The sequence below is a fragment of the Triturus cristatus genome, chromosome 6 (genome assembly GCF_964204655.1).
Source record: "Triturus cristatus chromosome 6, aTriCri1.1, whole genome shotgun sequence".
Classification (NCBI taxonomy): Eukaryota; Metazoa; Chordata; class Amphibia; order Caudata; family Salamandridae; genus Triturus; species Triturus cristatus.
In genome coordinates this window covers 824,064,701-824,078,090 of record NC_140589.1, presented here as the reverse complement: position 1 = coordinate 824,078,090, position 13,390 = coordinate 824,064,701, and the positions used below count along the sequence as shown (strand labels likewise).

Genomic DNA, 13,390 nt, shown 5'->3' with positions numbered 1-13,390 from the left:
TCAAACATGACCGGATTATCTAGTGTGAGTTCTCTCACTTAATAATATATGCTCCCAACAAAAATTCTGTCTTAGATCGACGGAGTACGCGTATTTTAGCGGTTAATCAATCCTACCCCGTGTCTCGCTCTTTTAAGTTCTGCACATTGTTTCCATCTCTTCTAACCTTTAGTTTTTATTTTCGCAGCTTAGCGATATTGCTGATTTCAGCTATTTCTGCGGCTGACACTTTTAAGACAGTCACCTGACGCATCAACATATCATGTGCCAGTAGACGTCACAGTCTATTTACGAGCACAATTTCTTTATTTATTTCTTCCTGCACGAAGATTGCTTTGGCCCTTAAAACTCTGAACAATTCCACCTATTGCCACAAATTATATCATTCGGGTTTAGTTTAGGCGTGACCTCCTGAGCATACTCTCACGAGCAAAGGCTTAAAATTCGAACCAAATAGGAAACCATGTTTAGGGTCCCCTGATTGGATAGTTAGATCCAAGAGACTCAGTATCCCTTTAAGGAACTCATTAGCATACTCTGTATCCAGTATTCTGTCCCGGATTGGTCGATTCAATATCCAATCAGGTAACAGTCTCACGAGCAGAGGCTTAAACTACGGACCAGAAAGGAAACTAGGTTTCGGGTCCCCTGATTGGATAGTTAGATCCAATAGACTCAGTATCCTTTTAAGAAACTCATTAGCATACTCAGTATCCAGTATTCTGTCCCGGATTGGTCGATTTAATATCCAATCAGGCAACAGTCCCATAGATATAACCGCATGCAACTCTGCTAGTCCTGACACACGACTCGGACCCTTATAGAGAGCAGAACCCTTATCTACTAACTAGGTGAGTGAACATCCTGACCTTACTTCGATTTCTGAAGGAAATTAGTAGAGACTGTAGGTCTTATTTAAATCCAGTATGGCTCTAATTTTTGACTGCCTGTCTCTAGTTCATTCACAGGTAGACTCATTATATTTGGCCATATATCATAGGTAAGCTAACTTAATTTTCTTACTTAATTGGATTAGTATATCTGGAGAGTAACTTAAAGCTAATAAAACAGCTAAATTACATCTTAAATTGATTTTAGGTTATCTTTGTGAAGCCTAAAAGAGAATTATAACCACAACCTCCTGTAACATAACCCGTCAGAAGTGGAGAATTCGTGATATTTATATTTATACATGGTAACTTCCTTTTAACAGATGCTATTGATTGTTCGAGCTTTATGTTAGAACTCGCTAGCTAACCCATATTCCTTGGTTTTTCTTACCTGTCCTATGGCACAGGCAATTTTGGCCTGATTGCATATAACACTTATGGTCTACAACACAACCAATTTCCCTTGGTCTTCCATGTTCAGGGGGACAACAAAAGATCGCATTTATTCAGAACAGGTACGCATGAATTTAAACTATCTCTTCTTTCCCTAACAATGTAGCATTATATAAGATATGCATTAATGCAAAACTCCATGTTACCACAGAAACAGAAATATACTTCTACCAGCAGCATTGTATAAGGCGACTACAGAAGCCCACGCTCCAATTAGGAAACGTGAAGTGATCCCTATAAAGGATCGTCAATATTATCCCAGGGTAAGCGGATATTAATATGACTACCCCATACGTCTATCTCTGAAACTTGGGTGTTCTTTGTTACAATTCTTCTGGTTTAGTGGACCCGTACCCCCTTCTGTTTCAAGATTAGTGAAATCTGAGGCCCCAAGTCCCCCTTACCTGTTTCTAGAAAAAACATTTTTTATATGTGGAACCAAGGTAGTATAATTGGGTTACCTAGGAAAGGTTATTAATACGTTTTCCGAATAAATAGCCTTACTTACTGCTTTGTTAGCTCAAGATAAATCGGGGAAATACAGAATTGTTTACAGTAATTTTTATTGTCGATAAAGCATGTGGCCAAATTTTGAGCGCTAAAGTTAATAGCCATGAGCCACTTCCAGTAAATTGTTTCTATGTTTTTTTTAAGGTTTGTCTAATATTTTGAAAAAATGCACATGTTAACCTAGAGAGAAAAAAATGGAGCTCATTGTAACCAACATAAGTAATAGAGATAACAGAAGACAATGAATAGTGAACATGTTGTGATTTTTTCCACGTATTAACTACAGTAATGCTATAAGTCCACTGAGTTAAAAATGATGCTAATTCTCTGCATGACATTTAATCCTAGGGCGATTTTACATACCCTCTGGTTCTGGCAGACAAATTTTATGTCTTGATAAAGGTGATTATAAGAAGGAGTTATCACCGAAACGCGTCGACGCAACCTAAAGGGTATAATTCAAGTCTCCAACACCATAATAGATACGCTGATTTGGTAGTGATACTACTCTGGTGTCATTAGAGCGGAGAAAGAATATACAAACCTGTATCCAACAAATGTGTGTTGTAACTGTTCTGTCTGCTTGTAATTGTGCAGGTCGCAATTATATATATTGTCTTAATTTTATCTTGTTTTAATTCAGGGATTTAGTCTAGTGATCCCTAATGACTTTTTTAATATATTCAAATAAATTAACTTTTAACTTTTCCATATTTTGTTGTATGTATTTGTTAAGTCATAAGGTACATTATTTTATACCTGTTTTTATTTGTGCCTTAAGGGAACCCTTTCTCTTACCTAGGTTGAATAACCCTATTTCCCTTGGCCTTCACAAGGGGTACCTCTCTGTTTTTCACTGCATTATATGAGGACACATTCATTTTTGTTAGGCATGGGTAGAATAAGTGATTTGCCCAGAATCACTGGATGTTCAGCGTCATTGCAGAGACTTGAACCCAGTTCCCCAGATTCGAGGTCGACCGCCCTAGTCGTTAGGCCAACTCCTCTCCCCTAATGAAAGGTTTTATTGTTCAGACTCTCTTGTGAAGTTGTATTTTAATTTGCTTTCCTGAGTTTTGAACTTTTCTCTGCTGCTGTACATTCTTATGTATAGTTCCTCCCATGTTCTACAGTTCTTTTCATTTAAAAGGAGGTAGGTGGGATAGGTTATATCCTGCTTATCATATGTATTCCAGTTTACCTTTCTCCTAGCTGCTCAACCAGTGTGAGTGTTGACAGTGGAATGTTGGTGTGACTGTGATGCTTGGAATGTTTAGGTGTCTGTGTGGATCAGTGGTGACAGTTGGAAGATGGGCTGAGCAGCAGGCAGGCTGCTCCTGGTGGGGCTGGCGTATAAGGATCACCAGACCAACGGACCGATGTACATAATTACCTTCCTGCAACTTGAAGTTAATAAAGGATTAACCTAAAATACAACTCGGCTACGTCTGTTAAGATTCAACAGACTGCATGGAACTCTTTGGTAAGATTGATTTATGTAAGAATGAAGGTTTCAAAATAGAAGATGAATAGAGCACAGAGAAAACCACCTCATCTTCTGCGGAGTTGGTTTCTCAGACTTTGAGAGAATACATACGTTTTCTAATCCCAGGAAATGTGTACCTGGTCAGTTGCATGTAGACAGTGATCCATGCTTTGCATTCTACAGAGAGGAACTCCCCAGACTTCTCTATGGCTTAACCGGATTGGCTGGGCTTACTGTAACTGGACTCTGGTTGTAAGTGGGTTATAGCCCAATGACCTGAACTTAGAGTTTCCCTCTAGCTTAATGAACAACTTTTGTATTTGGATCGCATGGAATGTGGAGCTGAGGGACATCCATTTCCAACTGGCAAGAAGCAAGCCTGAAACAACAATCGCCTGTCCGGCAGCTGCGGGCTTTACCTGCATGGAATTAGTCATGAGCCCAAGGACTCCATGAAAAGGCCAAAGTTCCTTGAAACCCACTCCACTCCACCCAGAACAGGAGGAGGGCTGCCCAAGAAACTTGCTGCTACAAGTGTAGGTGAGCCAAGAGGTCACTTTGCCTGGATCTCACATTTCCTCACTGCACCACAATTTGGGCTCTAGAATGAGACTTAGAGAGGCTATTGTGGGAGCTGAGCTAAGCTCTTTCTTTTTTGCTTACACTGTTGTTGATTAGGGGGCTCCACCCCCTTTTTCCCTAAACCATGGAGGTATGAGCACGTCCCTAGACCCAAATAATCTGTTTCTTAAGCTCCGAGACAATGTGCTGCACCTATCCTCTGTAGATTAAACGGTAAAATGGAAAGTGTTTAGCAGTGTATTTGTTTTGTGCCTGTATGTGTTTTTTACGTGTTTGGGAGCCCTAGGGCTGTGAACTGTAAAGGTTACTGTCTCAGTACAGAGTAGTTCCATTTTGGCACGAGAATTGCTGTTCTCCATGTTGCAGGTGTTGTTGATCATGGTCAGCTACTGATTGCAATCATTATAAGATTCCAATTACTGTTTAACCTCACCAGTGTTTGAATAACTGCAATGTTGTGGTATCGTGCTCTCTGCTTTTGCAGATGTTCCCAATAACTTGGGGATCCGTAACAGAACTTGGCTACATTACTGGTTGATTATGTATTTTATTTTATGTTCTTTCTGCCATTTGAATTGCCATCTATACTGTAAATATATTTTAATATATTAAATTATTATGTACTCACAACTCTGGTTGCACATGTTTCTATCAGCTGTGATAATTTTGTTGCACTGTACTTAGACTTGATCAAGTACACCTCCCTTGAAATACAACTTGGCCTGTTGCCCTTATCTAATAAAGCAAGCTAACCACGACCAGCCTTCTGTCTCGACTGAGCGCCTGGTATCCTAGTTGGTAGGGAACACCGGCACTCGTTGTGCAGTGCTGGCTTGAGTCTGCATTAACAACACACCAGACAAAAAGCCCAAGGGTAGGCCTGCTGTACCTGCTATACCCACCAACCCAAGACGTATGCCTGCAAAATGAAAACTGCAGAAGTGAAAGGGGAAGTTTTCAATTTTCTAAGAAAACAGAAATTGACAGGGATCACAACAAACATTAATGAAAGACAGATTAACTTGGATCTGCCCTTAGTGGTGATGGAAAATTAAATTAGAGTTCATTTGTGCACATTCTAGGGCTGCTTGAGAAGACAGAAGGAAGATGAAGGCGGCAGTGTTTTTTTGATTCTGCTTTGAAATGTCACCAATATTGCTATTAAATGTGTAGATCGGTCTTAGTTTGTGATTTAGTTATGACTGGCACTCTCCTGGCCTAAAAGAATACTTCTTTATCCCTCTGGTCTTTTATAAGGCGTGGGTGGCTCAGTGCCTAACTGAGGATCATCTTCTCTCTCACTTCTGCCCAGGTTCAAAGTTACGTCTCCATGCATGTGACATCACTGGTGGTCTAGGATTAAGCAGTTGCGCATTACAGATTGCTCTGCCAATCACTGTACACAAAATATAGACATTAGTAGTGTTAAACATTAGTAGTGCATTTATTGAGCAAGGTATAGAGTGCCAAAGGAGAAGTGTAATCATTTAAAAGTTATCTTCCGTTATAAAAAATAAATCATCATCAATTAAGTAAACCAAAGTGAAGGACATTTCACAAAGAAAATATACATTATAGCAGATACTTGATAGAAAGTTTTAAAACATCAACTTGGGATTAAATATTTGCTCTATTTTAACTAGGCAGTTTTCCTTAATTGAACACCTTATTCAAGGAATTTGCCTTACAAGATCTTTATTTTCTCACCTTATTTCACAATACAATACATCATAAACAATTAGATAGGTTTTTTTTATAGAGACAGTCTGGATTTCCCAGCTAAGAATTGTAAAGGCAAACCGTTCAGTTGTCAGATTTCCCACAATTCAAAATAAATAAAAAATAAAAAAACAATTACTAAAGAATGCAAACAAAACATTTTTAATTACTTTTATGAGTTGAAGAGCTTTTCATTCCAATTATAAGTGCAGGTTGGAGAAGAAGACGCAACAGAACAAACTCAAAAGCAGCAAAGTCTGGGTTCCCATTCCTTAAGACTAGGGAAATTCCTTCATGTTCACTATGTGAGTTCTTAGCTTTGGATCTTCTGCCCAGTGTACTTTTGAACTGAGGATGATCCGCTAGACATAGGGAACACAACAATAAAGAAAGTCTTTAGTCATAACACACAATATCATTTTATATATACGTGCAGAGGATTCACCTGGGTAAATCTCCTATGGATCAGAATTAAACAATCATCATCAGTACTTAATTCTCTATAAAACCCTGGGTCAGATTCCGTAACTGCAGCATACATTTTGTTTTTGATGATCAGTGTGTTCATTGCAAAAGTGCTTGTGTGGTTCCCTGGCACACAAACCTTGTGTCAAACAGGATCTGCAGGTCTGCTTAGGATTGGACAGGGTGTACCAAACACACTAAATAGGCAAGCTATTACTCTGACCACGCCCCAGGTGAACTTTGTCTACTTACAGTTTTCTCAAATTTCAGCCAGCAAATATTGAACTTCTAAATGTCTAAAAATCCTGATTTGTCAGGGAAAACGCAACCTCTTGGTTCAATGTTAACATGTTCTCCACTAAAGGCATTCAAGGTATTTCAAGGTCGCCACCATGATGGATTAGCATCACGTTAGGGAACGGAAGGGAATAACCAAGTATACTTTAAGCACCCTAAGAAAATCATTGAACAACCAATCAGATAAGCTTCTGAGGACTAGAGACTTAACACTTTAAGGATACTGGTCATCATTAATAGAGAATAATATCATACTAAGACCAAATTGTATGCAAACACATTACACTTTGGTTTATATCTCAGTTGAAAACACCTAAGCAGAAGGCATGACAATGAAAGGCAAATTAAATCTTCAGAGGTTAGCAATTGGTGACTCGGTGCTAAATGAGGTCTTGTCGCAATCACACATGGACCACATCTGGATGACAGCAGAGCTTGCAATATTGTTGGGGTTCCCCATAAATTAACTGAAGTCCCACCTGCTGCACTCTCAGAGGTGGGAGGAATCCCAGATATGGCGAGTCCTTTCTCATCAACAAGTCCAGGACCTTCGGACTCTGAATCCGAATAGTTAAGGCTTGCTCCTGGATCCAGGTGGTGGTGGTGGTTCTGAGGTTTTTCCATCTCCCTTGTCAATCACTCCAAGTGGCACATGCAAATCCTACAGTGGAACTTGAAGTCCTAGTGAGTCCAGTAGCAAGAACTGCCTTTTCAACACAGTTTATGTCTCAGTGGAGGCAGTTATTGTTCTGCTGTAGTCGTGGAATGATAAAAGTTTGTCCTGCCACAGGCCACCCTCCCAGAGCAACAGTGGTGACTGATGCATTACTGCTGGGTTGAGAGAGTCGAATGGGAGAGGTGGAGATTAGACGACACATCTCCAGTCAAGGGCTAAGTCCACATTTATCTGCTAGAGCTGTAGGCCATTCCTCTTGGACTGAAGGCCTTCCTGACATCCATCAAGGGGAAGCTGGGGCAAGTGCTTACAAGACACCGCCACTGCCCTGTGGTACTGTAACAAGCTTGGCCAGGTGGGGTCCTTAGTCCTTGAAAAAAAAGCTTTCCATATCTGAAGGTGATTGGAGAACCAGGGCATCTTCCTGATTGCAAATCACCTAGTAGTTTCCCTGAATGCAATAGAGGAAGAACTGAGCAGACGTCGTCTGGCAGATCAAAAATGGCAATTGTATCCCAAGGTGGTGCAGGGTCTCTTGCAACAATGAGGAGAACCCTGGCTAGATTATTACATCACCGTCAAGAACACGCAGTGTCAACAATTTTTCATGTTGGTGTCTCTACAAGGACACTCGTTGAGAGTGCAGTACCCATTCTGCCTCTACTGCTGCTGCCCCAAGTTCTGAACCAGGCCCAAGCCATCCTAGTGACCTTTGACTGATTCAGGAGTGTGTGATACCTAGAATTCATTGACATTTGTCCTCCGTTTAGGCTGCAACATCGCAAAGACCTTCTGTCTAGGCAACAGAGCGGAATCCTCCCCTGAATCTGTGCACTCTACACCAACATGAATGGAGATTAAGCAGCAGTTATTGATTGCTTTTGATTTGTCACTTGAAGTGGTGGATGTATTCCTTCCCACCAGATGCCCTCCCACAAAATCAATTTTAGCCGGATGCTGGACAAATTGTATCCTAATGTGGTGCTTGCAAAGCGCACCCCTTACATGTGAAGATGTTGCATGTACTTTTTGTTTTGTCTTTTGCCCAGCAAAGCTTTCCAGTGGGCACTATAGAAGGTTATTTGTCGGGCCTTCTACGTTTGCTCGAACAATCGTCCTTGTTTAAATCACCTGTTATGATGAGCTTTATTAAGGTTTTGAGACACTTTTCTCCCATGTCATTTGTGATACCACAGTGGGACCTTTCCTTGGTCGGGACATTTCTCACATGTGCATCCTTGGATCCAATCTATAGCTGCTTGCTGCATCTTTTGACCATGAAAAAAGTCTTCCTCATTGCGATTACATCAACTCGTTGCACAAGTGAACTGCAGGCACTCTCAGTGCAACTACCCTACACCACTTTTCCCCACAGACAATTTGGTGCTGGGGACTTGGGCAGCCTGCTTACCAAAAGTTGCTTCTCCCTTCCATTTTGGGCAACCCATCACTGTACCAGCCTTCTTTACTCCCCCTCACCCCTTGAAATAAGTGAGGATCCATTGGGTGCACCCCAAAAGGGCTTTAAGCTTTTACTTTGATCATACCAATTACCATTGAGTACATAATCAGTTTTTTGTGAGGTTCTCTGGAGTAGAGAAAGGCAAGGTGGTGCAGCATAGTCCTTGTCAAAGTGGATAGTTCTCTGCATTACATTCTGCTACGCAATGGTGAAGAAACAGCCTCCATAGAGTCTGAGAGCCCATTTCACGAAGGAGAAGGCTGCTACCACTGTGTTGGCAAGGGTAGTACTTGTTCTTGACATCCGCCAGGTTGCAAAATGGGTGTCAGTGCATACATTCACATGGCACTGCTGCCTTGACAATATGGTCAGTGGGAAGGGCATTTCAATTGCTCATTACTGCAAGAAGATTTGGCCTGAGCATCCGCCTCAGACCATCCAGTTTGGTAGTTGCATATTTGGCATGTATTCTAATGTGAGAAATCTGTCGTTAGACATATCAATCAGAGGAACAATTTACTTACTTTCGGTACCACTGGTTCTGTTGGATACTCTATCCAACTGAAGATTCCTTACTGTCCTCCCATTTCCCTTGCTTTGGAGTAGTGTCTTTTTAACATCTAAACAGATTCCATGTTAATATTCAGCACACTAACCAACAAGTATTCACGCTCTTTGTCTAAGGGCATGGAAAGGGAAGAAACCAGAAACTATCAGCTTGTAGGTGTTGCATTTATATGCAGCTCCACGCCATCACTTCCAGGGTGGTATTTAGCCAAAATGGAGCCACAGCATCTCATTAGGGCATGCAAGAGCTCTGCTATGAAAAACTCCGGATTAAGTCTGATGCCTATATGTGTATTCTAAGGGGAGGAATCTGCGGTTAGATAGGGTATCATCAAATAAAAGTGTTACAGAAGTAACTTGTTCATCTCAGCCAATAGCAGATATTTATTGTATGCACAATACTTCTCCCCAAGATTTTCGGTATTACTGATGACATTTTATATGGTTGACGTAACATGTGAAGGCGCTTGGGTCGCTGAAATGCTTGTGGACTCGATCCAATGAAAAATCAGCAATGACCTAAGCCACTAATGTTTCTATTAAGTATATGAATTGTTATGTAAATAAGTAATAACCTTTTGACACTTACTGTAACATTACCTGCATATAAAAAAATGAAATGAAGCACGAGGCTAATGTTCCAGATTACGCATAGGATTTTGTTCAATACCTACATACAACAAGCATTGAAAATGCAATAGGTCTCGCCTTTGATTAAGTTAAAGCCATTTGCTTTGCTAATGGTATTATATAGTAAAGCAAATGGCTTTAACTTAATAAAAGACGAGACCTATTGCATTTTCAGTGCTTGTTTTACAGGAGATCCTCTCGAGCCCACATTTCTCCCCTAAATGTTTTTAACGTGGTGGGATTTTTCAAGTTGTGCTTCAAGCGGACAAACGTCCTTAGAAAAGAAGTACATGGTACATGCATACTGCTCCAAACCTACATGTTCTTTTTCCTTATTAACTCCAGTTCTTTAGAAAATCTAAATGTTTATGATCATGGTTAAGGTTCTATGTATTTATTGACAATGCTACTCGTATTTCATTTTTGTTCCTTTATTAGTATATATTAATTTTTTCTGCATGAAAAAATGAACTGGCAGCTAGTAATTGTACACTTATTTTAGTGGGTTGCATTGTAGACTGTGTGTCACTGTCCTTAATGGGAAAACTGCCACTGTTAAAGTGCATGCTTATTTTCGGTTTTTAGGCCAGGTGTTAGCCAAGACCATATGATACTGCTCAATTTATATATTTAATATACATACTTATAGATGCTTTCTGCCAGCCCTCTTTATTTTAGTCTGTTGTGTCATTGACATTTTTCTTTCTGCCAATAGTGCCATACAGCTTGGGGCAATGGATTAGCCCAATTCAGCAATTGGCTAACTTCAGTGTGAATGATGGCATTCTGTGCTTTCATAGGGAACACATTCCTCCACAAAATAGTTCAGCTCAGTGCAAGGTACTACTGTGGCAATCTCTATACTTTTGAGACCAAAAATAAATAAATTTGCTTTTAGCAGATATTTTTTCATATATTAACCAGGGCCCGGCAGCTCCTCCAAAAATCATGACAAAGCAAAAAGGCTGGCAGCCATCGCCCGACCCATTGACTTTGCCAATGCAAGTTGCTGTTTTGTCCTGTTTTTACAAATAAAGAGAGGCAATCAAATGTTTTCTATCTGTATGCAGCTTCCTTGCTCCTGTTAATTTTATTACTGTTGCTTCAATTTCAGTTTTCTACATGTTTATCTCGTCACTTTATCGTCATCTTTCTTTCTCTATTTTAGGGGTTGCTGATCTCCCTCCAACCACGTGTAACGCTTTCTTGTTTTTTGTCTGGCATCGTGTATTTCCTTTATTTGCACCTTTCTCCCACTTCGTTTCCCTCAAGTCCTCTCTTTTCCTCAAAATTCTGCCCAGTTGTCTGCTTTTTGATCACCCCCATACCACCACCTTTAGCATCTAACTACTTTCCTCTTTCTGCGGCACGCATGCCTCGTTTTGTATACTTCTTTGTGCCGCTGATTTCTTATTGACCTCCCCTCCTCTCTCTGTTTTCCTTCCATCCACTCACCTCACCCAGAGCAGTGCAGACAGCTTGAATATTCTTTGTTTTGCCAGAACCCCACAAAATGCCTCCTTTAATTTACCCCGTTCCTCGTACAGCTCAGTAGGGCATGCGTCTGCTGCAGTCGCGTGTGGCAGTGTGTGAGTGATGAGTGCGTGATAGCTCCAGGTCGCCAGATTGAATTAAGGCAGTAAGGCCTCAGCATTTCTCTTTTTGAAGTGGATAAAAAGAGAACCCTTTTGGTGGGAATACCAACAATGGGCAGTAAAGCGCCATAGGCATCATTGTTAAAAATTTTATATTAACGCCTGGCCCACCACACTCCGACCCAAATACACAAGACAGTGACAATGTAAGCACCGAGTTTAGGCATTAGCAAATCAAACTGAAACCTATTGTTAGACAGCGGAAAAACATATGTGCTGCAGATAGCTGGAAAACCAACTCACTGCTTGTGTGCCGTCTCACCCTAATAAAATGCAAGCACAACTGTGTTTTAAAAAGAGCATCATTTTGTGCAGTTTTATTTTTGGTGGATTTGTCGGTCGGTGTGTATTCCCAGGTTTTTGCGCGCTTCCCATAAATGTCCTCCAGTAATTAAACTAAATGAAATTTAAAGTACACATTACACTGGAACTGTAATTCCAGGGGCGCGATTTCTAATGCCCGCACGCACATTCCAGGAACCGAGACGGCACGAAGACCAGCCACAGCTCTGGGTTATTTAACAATGCCTTGCTGGGACATTTTAAGTTCATCACCCATTTGTTGATTTTGTGAAAACAATAAGGCGGTGAGGCACGGAGATGGCAAATAACACACACCGCATCCTACATAGGCGTTTGTGGTTATTGCGAAGACCTCTATTAAACGCTAATAACATCTTGAAGGGAGGAGAAAACAGCAACGGAAAGCAGTCCTCGCCAGGGCGAGGCACTTGTTTGTGAAACCGTATAAAATATCTTTTAAGAAATCAACAAAGCCAATTAATTTTATTTTAGAAGACACGCGTATTGGCGAGGCAAGGGTACTTGTCTTAGCTTGAAGAATCTGCGAGGTTTCTTAAAATGTATTTACATTTCGGGCAGAGACAAAATACACAATAATTAAAGAAAGCAGCACGTCGGCTAGGGAAAGAGACATCAGCTTGGGCTAGGGAAAGAGACATCAGCTTGTCATACAGGAACGTTGCCACTGCTGTGCGTCAAAAACAACAAGCGCTCCCCAGGCAGACGCGGTTTACTTTTGCATCGCGCTTTCACTTTTAAGTGAAAGCGAGATGCAACAATGAACACGCGGCCCCATGAGCCGGAGTCTCTTGTCCTCCACGTGACCCTGTGCGCCTCTGAGCTCAGTGCCTGCTTCACAGCTGTTGTGAAGACTTTTCTTATCTGCTTGTTAAATAAACAAGCAGATAAGAAAAGTCTTCACGACAGCCGTGAATCAGGCAAGGCAGTCCACCAAAAAGCCAAAGGGAGGCAACCGAAAACTCCTTTTCAATGGGAAGCCAGCGTTTAACATAAACGCTGACGCTACATAATGAAAAGCAGGGGCGGGGCTTAGAGTCCCCTTCTTGAAACTGACTTCTTACTATAGCTCTCGCAGGAGAGGAGCGCATGCGCGCTCCAACGCCAGGCGAGACCTAAAAACACATGATGGTATGAATGCCAGTATGACTGAAAGGTATGACATGTATTTTCCCCTTTTGTAATTTTTAATCACCGTGAATAATCTTATTGTACATGTCACTGGGTTTAGATTCTAAATGTGATAATAAAGTATGCTTTTCTCTTTTTATATTATTGCGTTACTTGGCCTTCATATTTATATGTATATATCATATTTTGAAGTAAAAAATTGACTGCCTAGGTTTTTTTCCAAACAATAAATTTTCCCTGCCCTGAGAGTTTCCATTAATAGCCGGGGGTCCTGATTTTCACATTGACGTCACATGTGAGCGATACAGATCCTATTGTCTGATCATATCAGAAGTTGATTCATTGTGTTTTATTTTTGGTAATAGACACTCTTTGAATGCATGTTTTCCAGCAAATACTTCATTATTTCTTTTAAGTTGCACATTTATATTTAATTAAAACTACAAGAAATACAATCTATCCAAAATGGTATGGCAACAAAAAATCAATTACAGTTTCAATATTAAACAAATAGGATTAAATCCATGAATTAAACACCATTACTAT

General features: G+C 40.6%; 1 protein-coding gene and 1 long non-coding RNA gene across 4 annotated transcripts in view; one reads left to right on the top strand and one right to left on the bottom strand.

The window, feature by feature from the left end:
* Positions 1-1,295: 1,295 nt before the first annotated feature.
* LOC146817935 (uncharacterized) lies at positions 1,296-2,291 on the top strand. 2 transcript variants are annotated; one of them, XR_014962598.1, is made up of 3 exons: positions 1,296-1,405; positions 1,501-1,606; positions 2,202-2,291. It is a non-coding gene; the product is annotated as an uncharacterized LOC146817935 (long non-coding RNA). The 2 variants fall into 2 exon arrangements; XR_014962597.1 differs by having other exon boundaries at positions 1,308-1,405; positions 1,495-1,606.
* A 3,050-nt stretch (positions 2,292-5,341) lies between these two features.
* Positions 5,342-13,390, bottom strand: part of LOC146817933 (centromere protein H-like) — a 232,619-nt gene continuing 224,570 nt past the window's right edge. For both annotated transcript variants that reach the window (XM_085609272.1, XM_085609271.1), the window contains exon 10: positions 5,342-6,002. In XM_085609272.1, the coding sequence (XP_085465398.1) occupies positions 5,919-6,002 (84 nt within the window). In that variant the 3' untranslated portion in view covers positions 5,342-5,918. The remainder of the gene's footprint in view (positions 6,003-13,390) is intronic.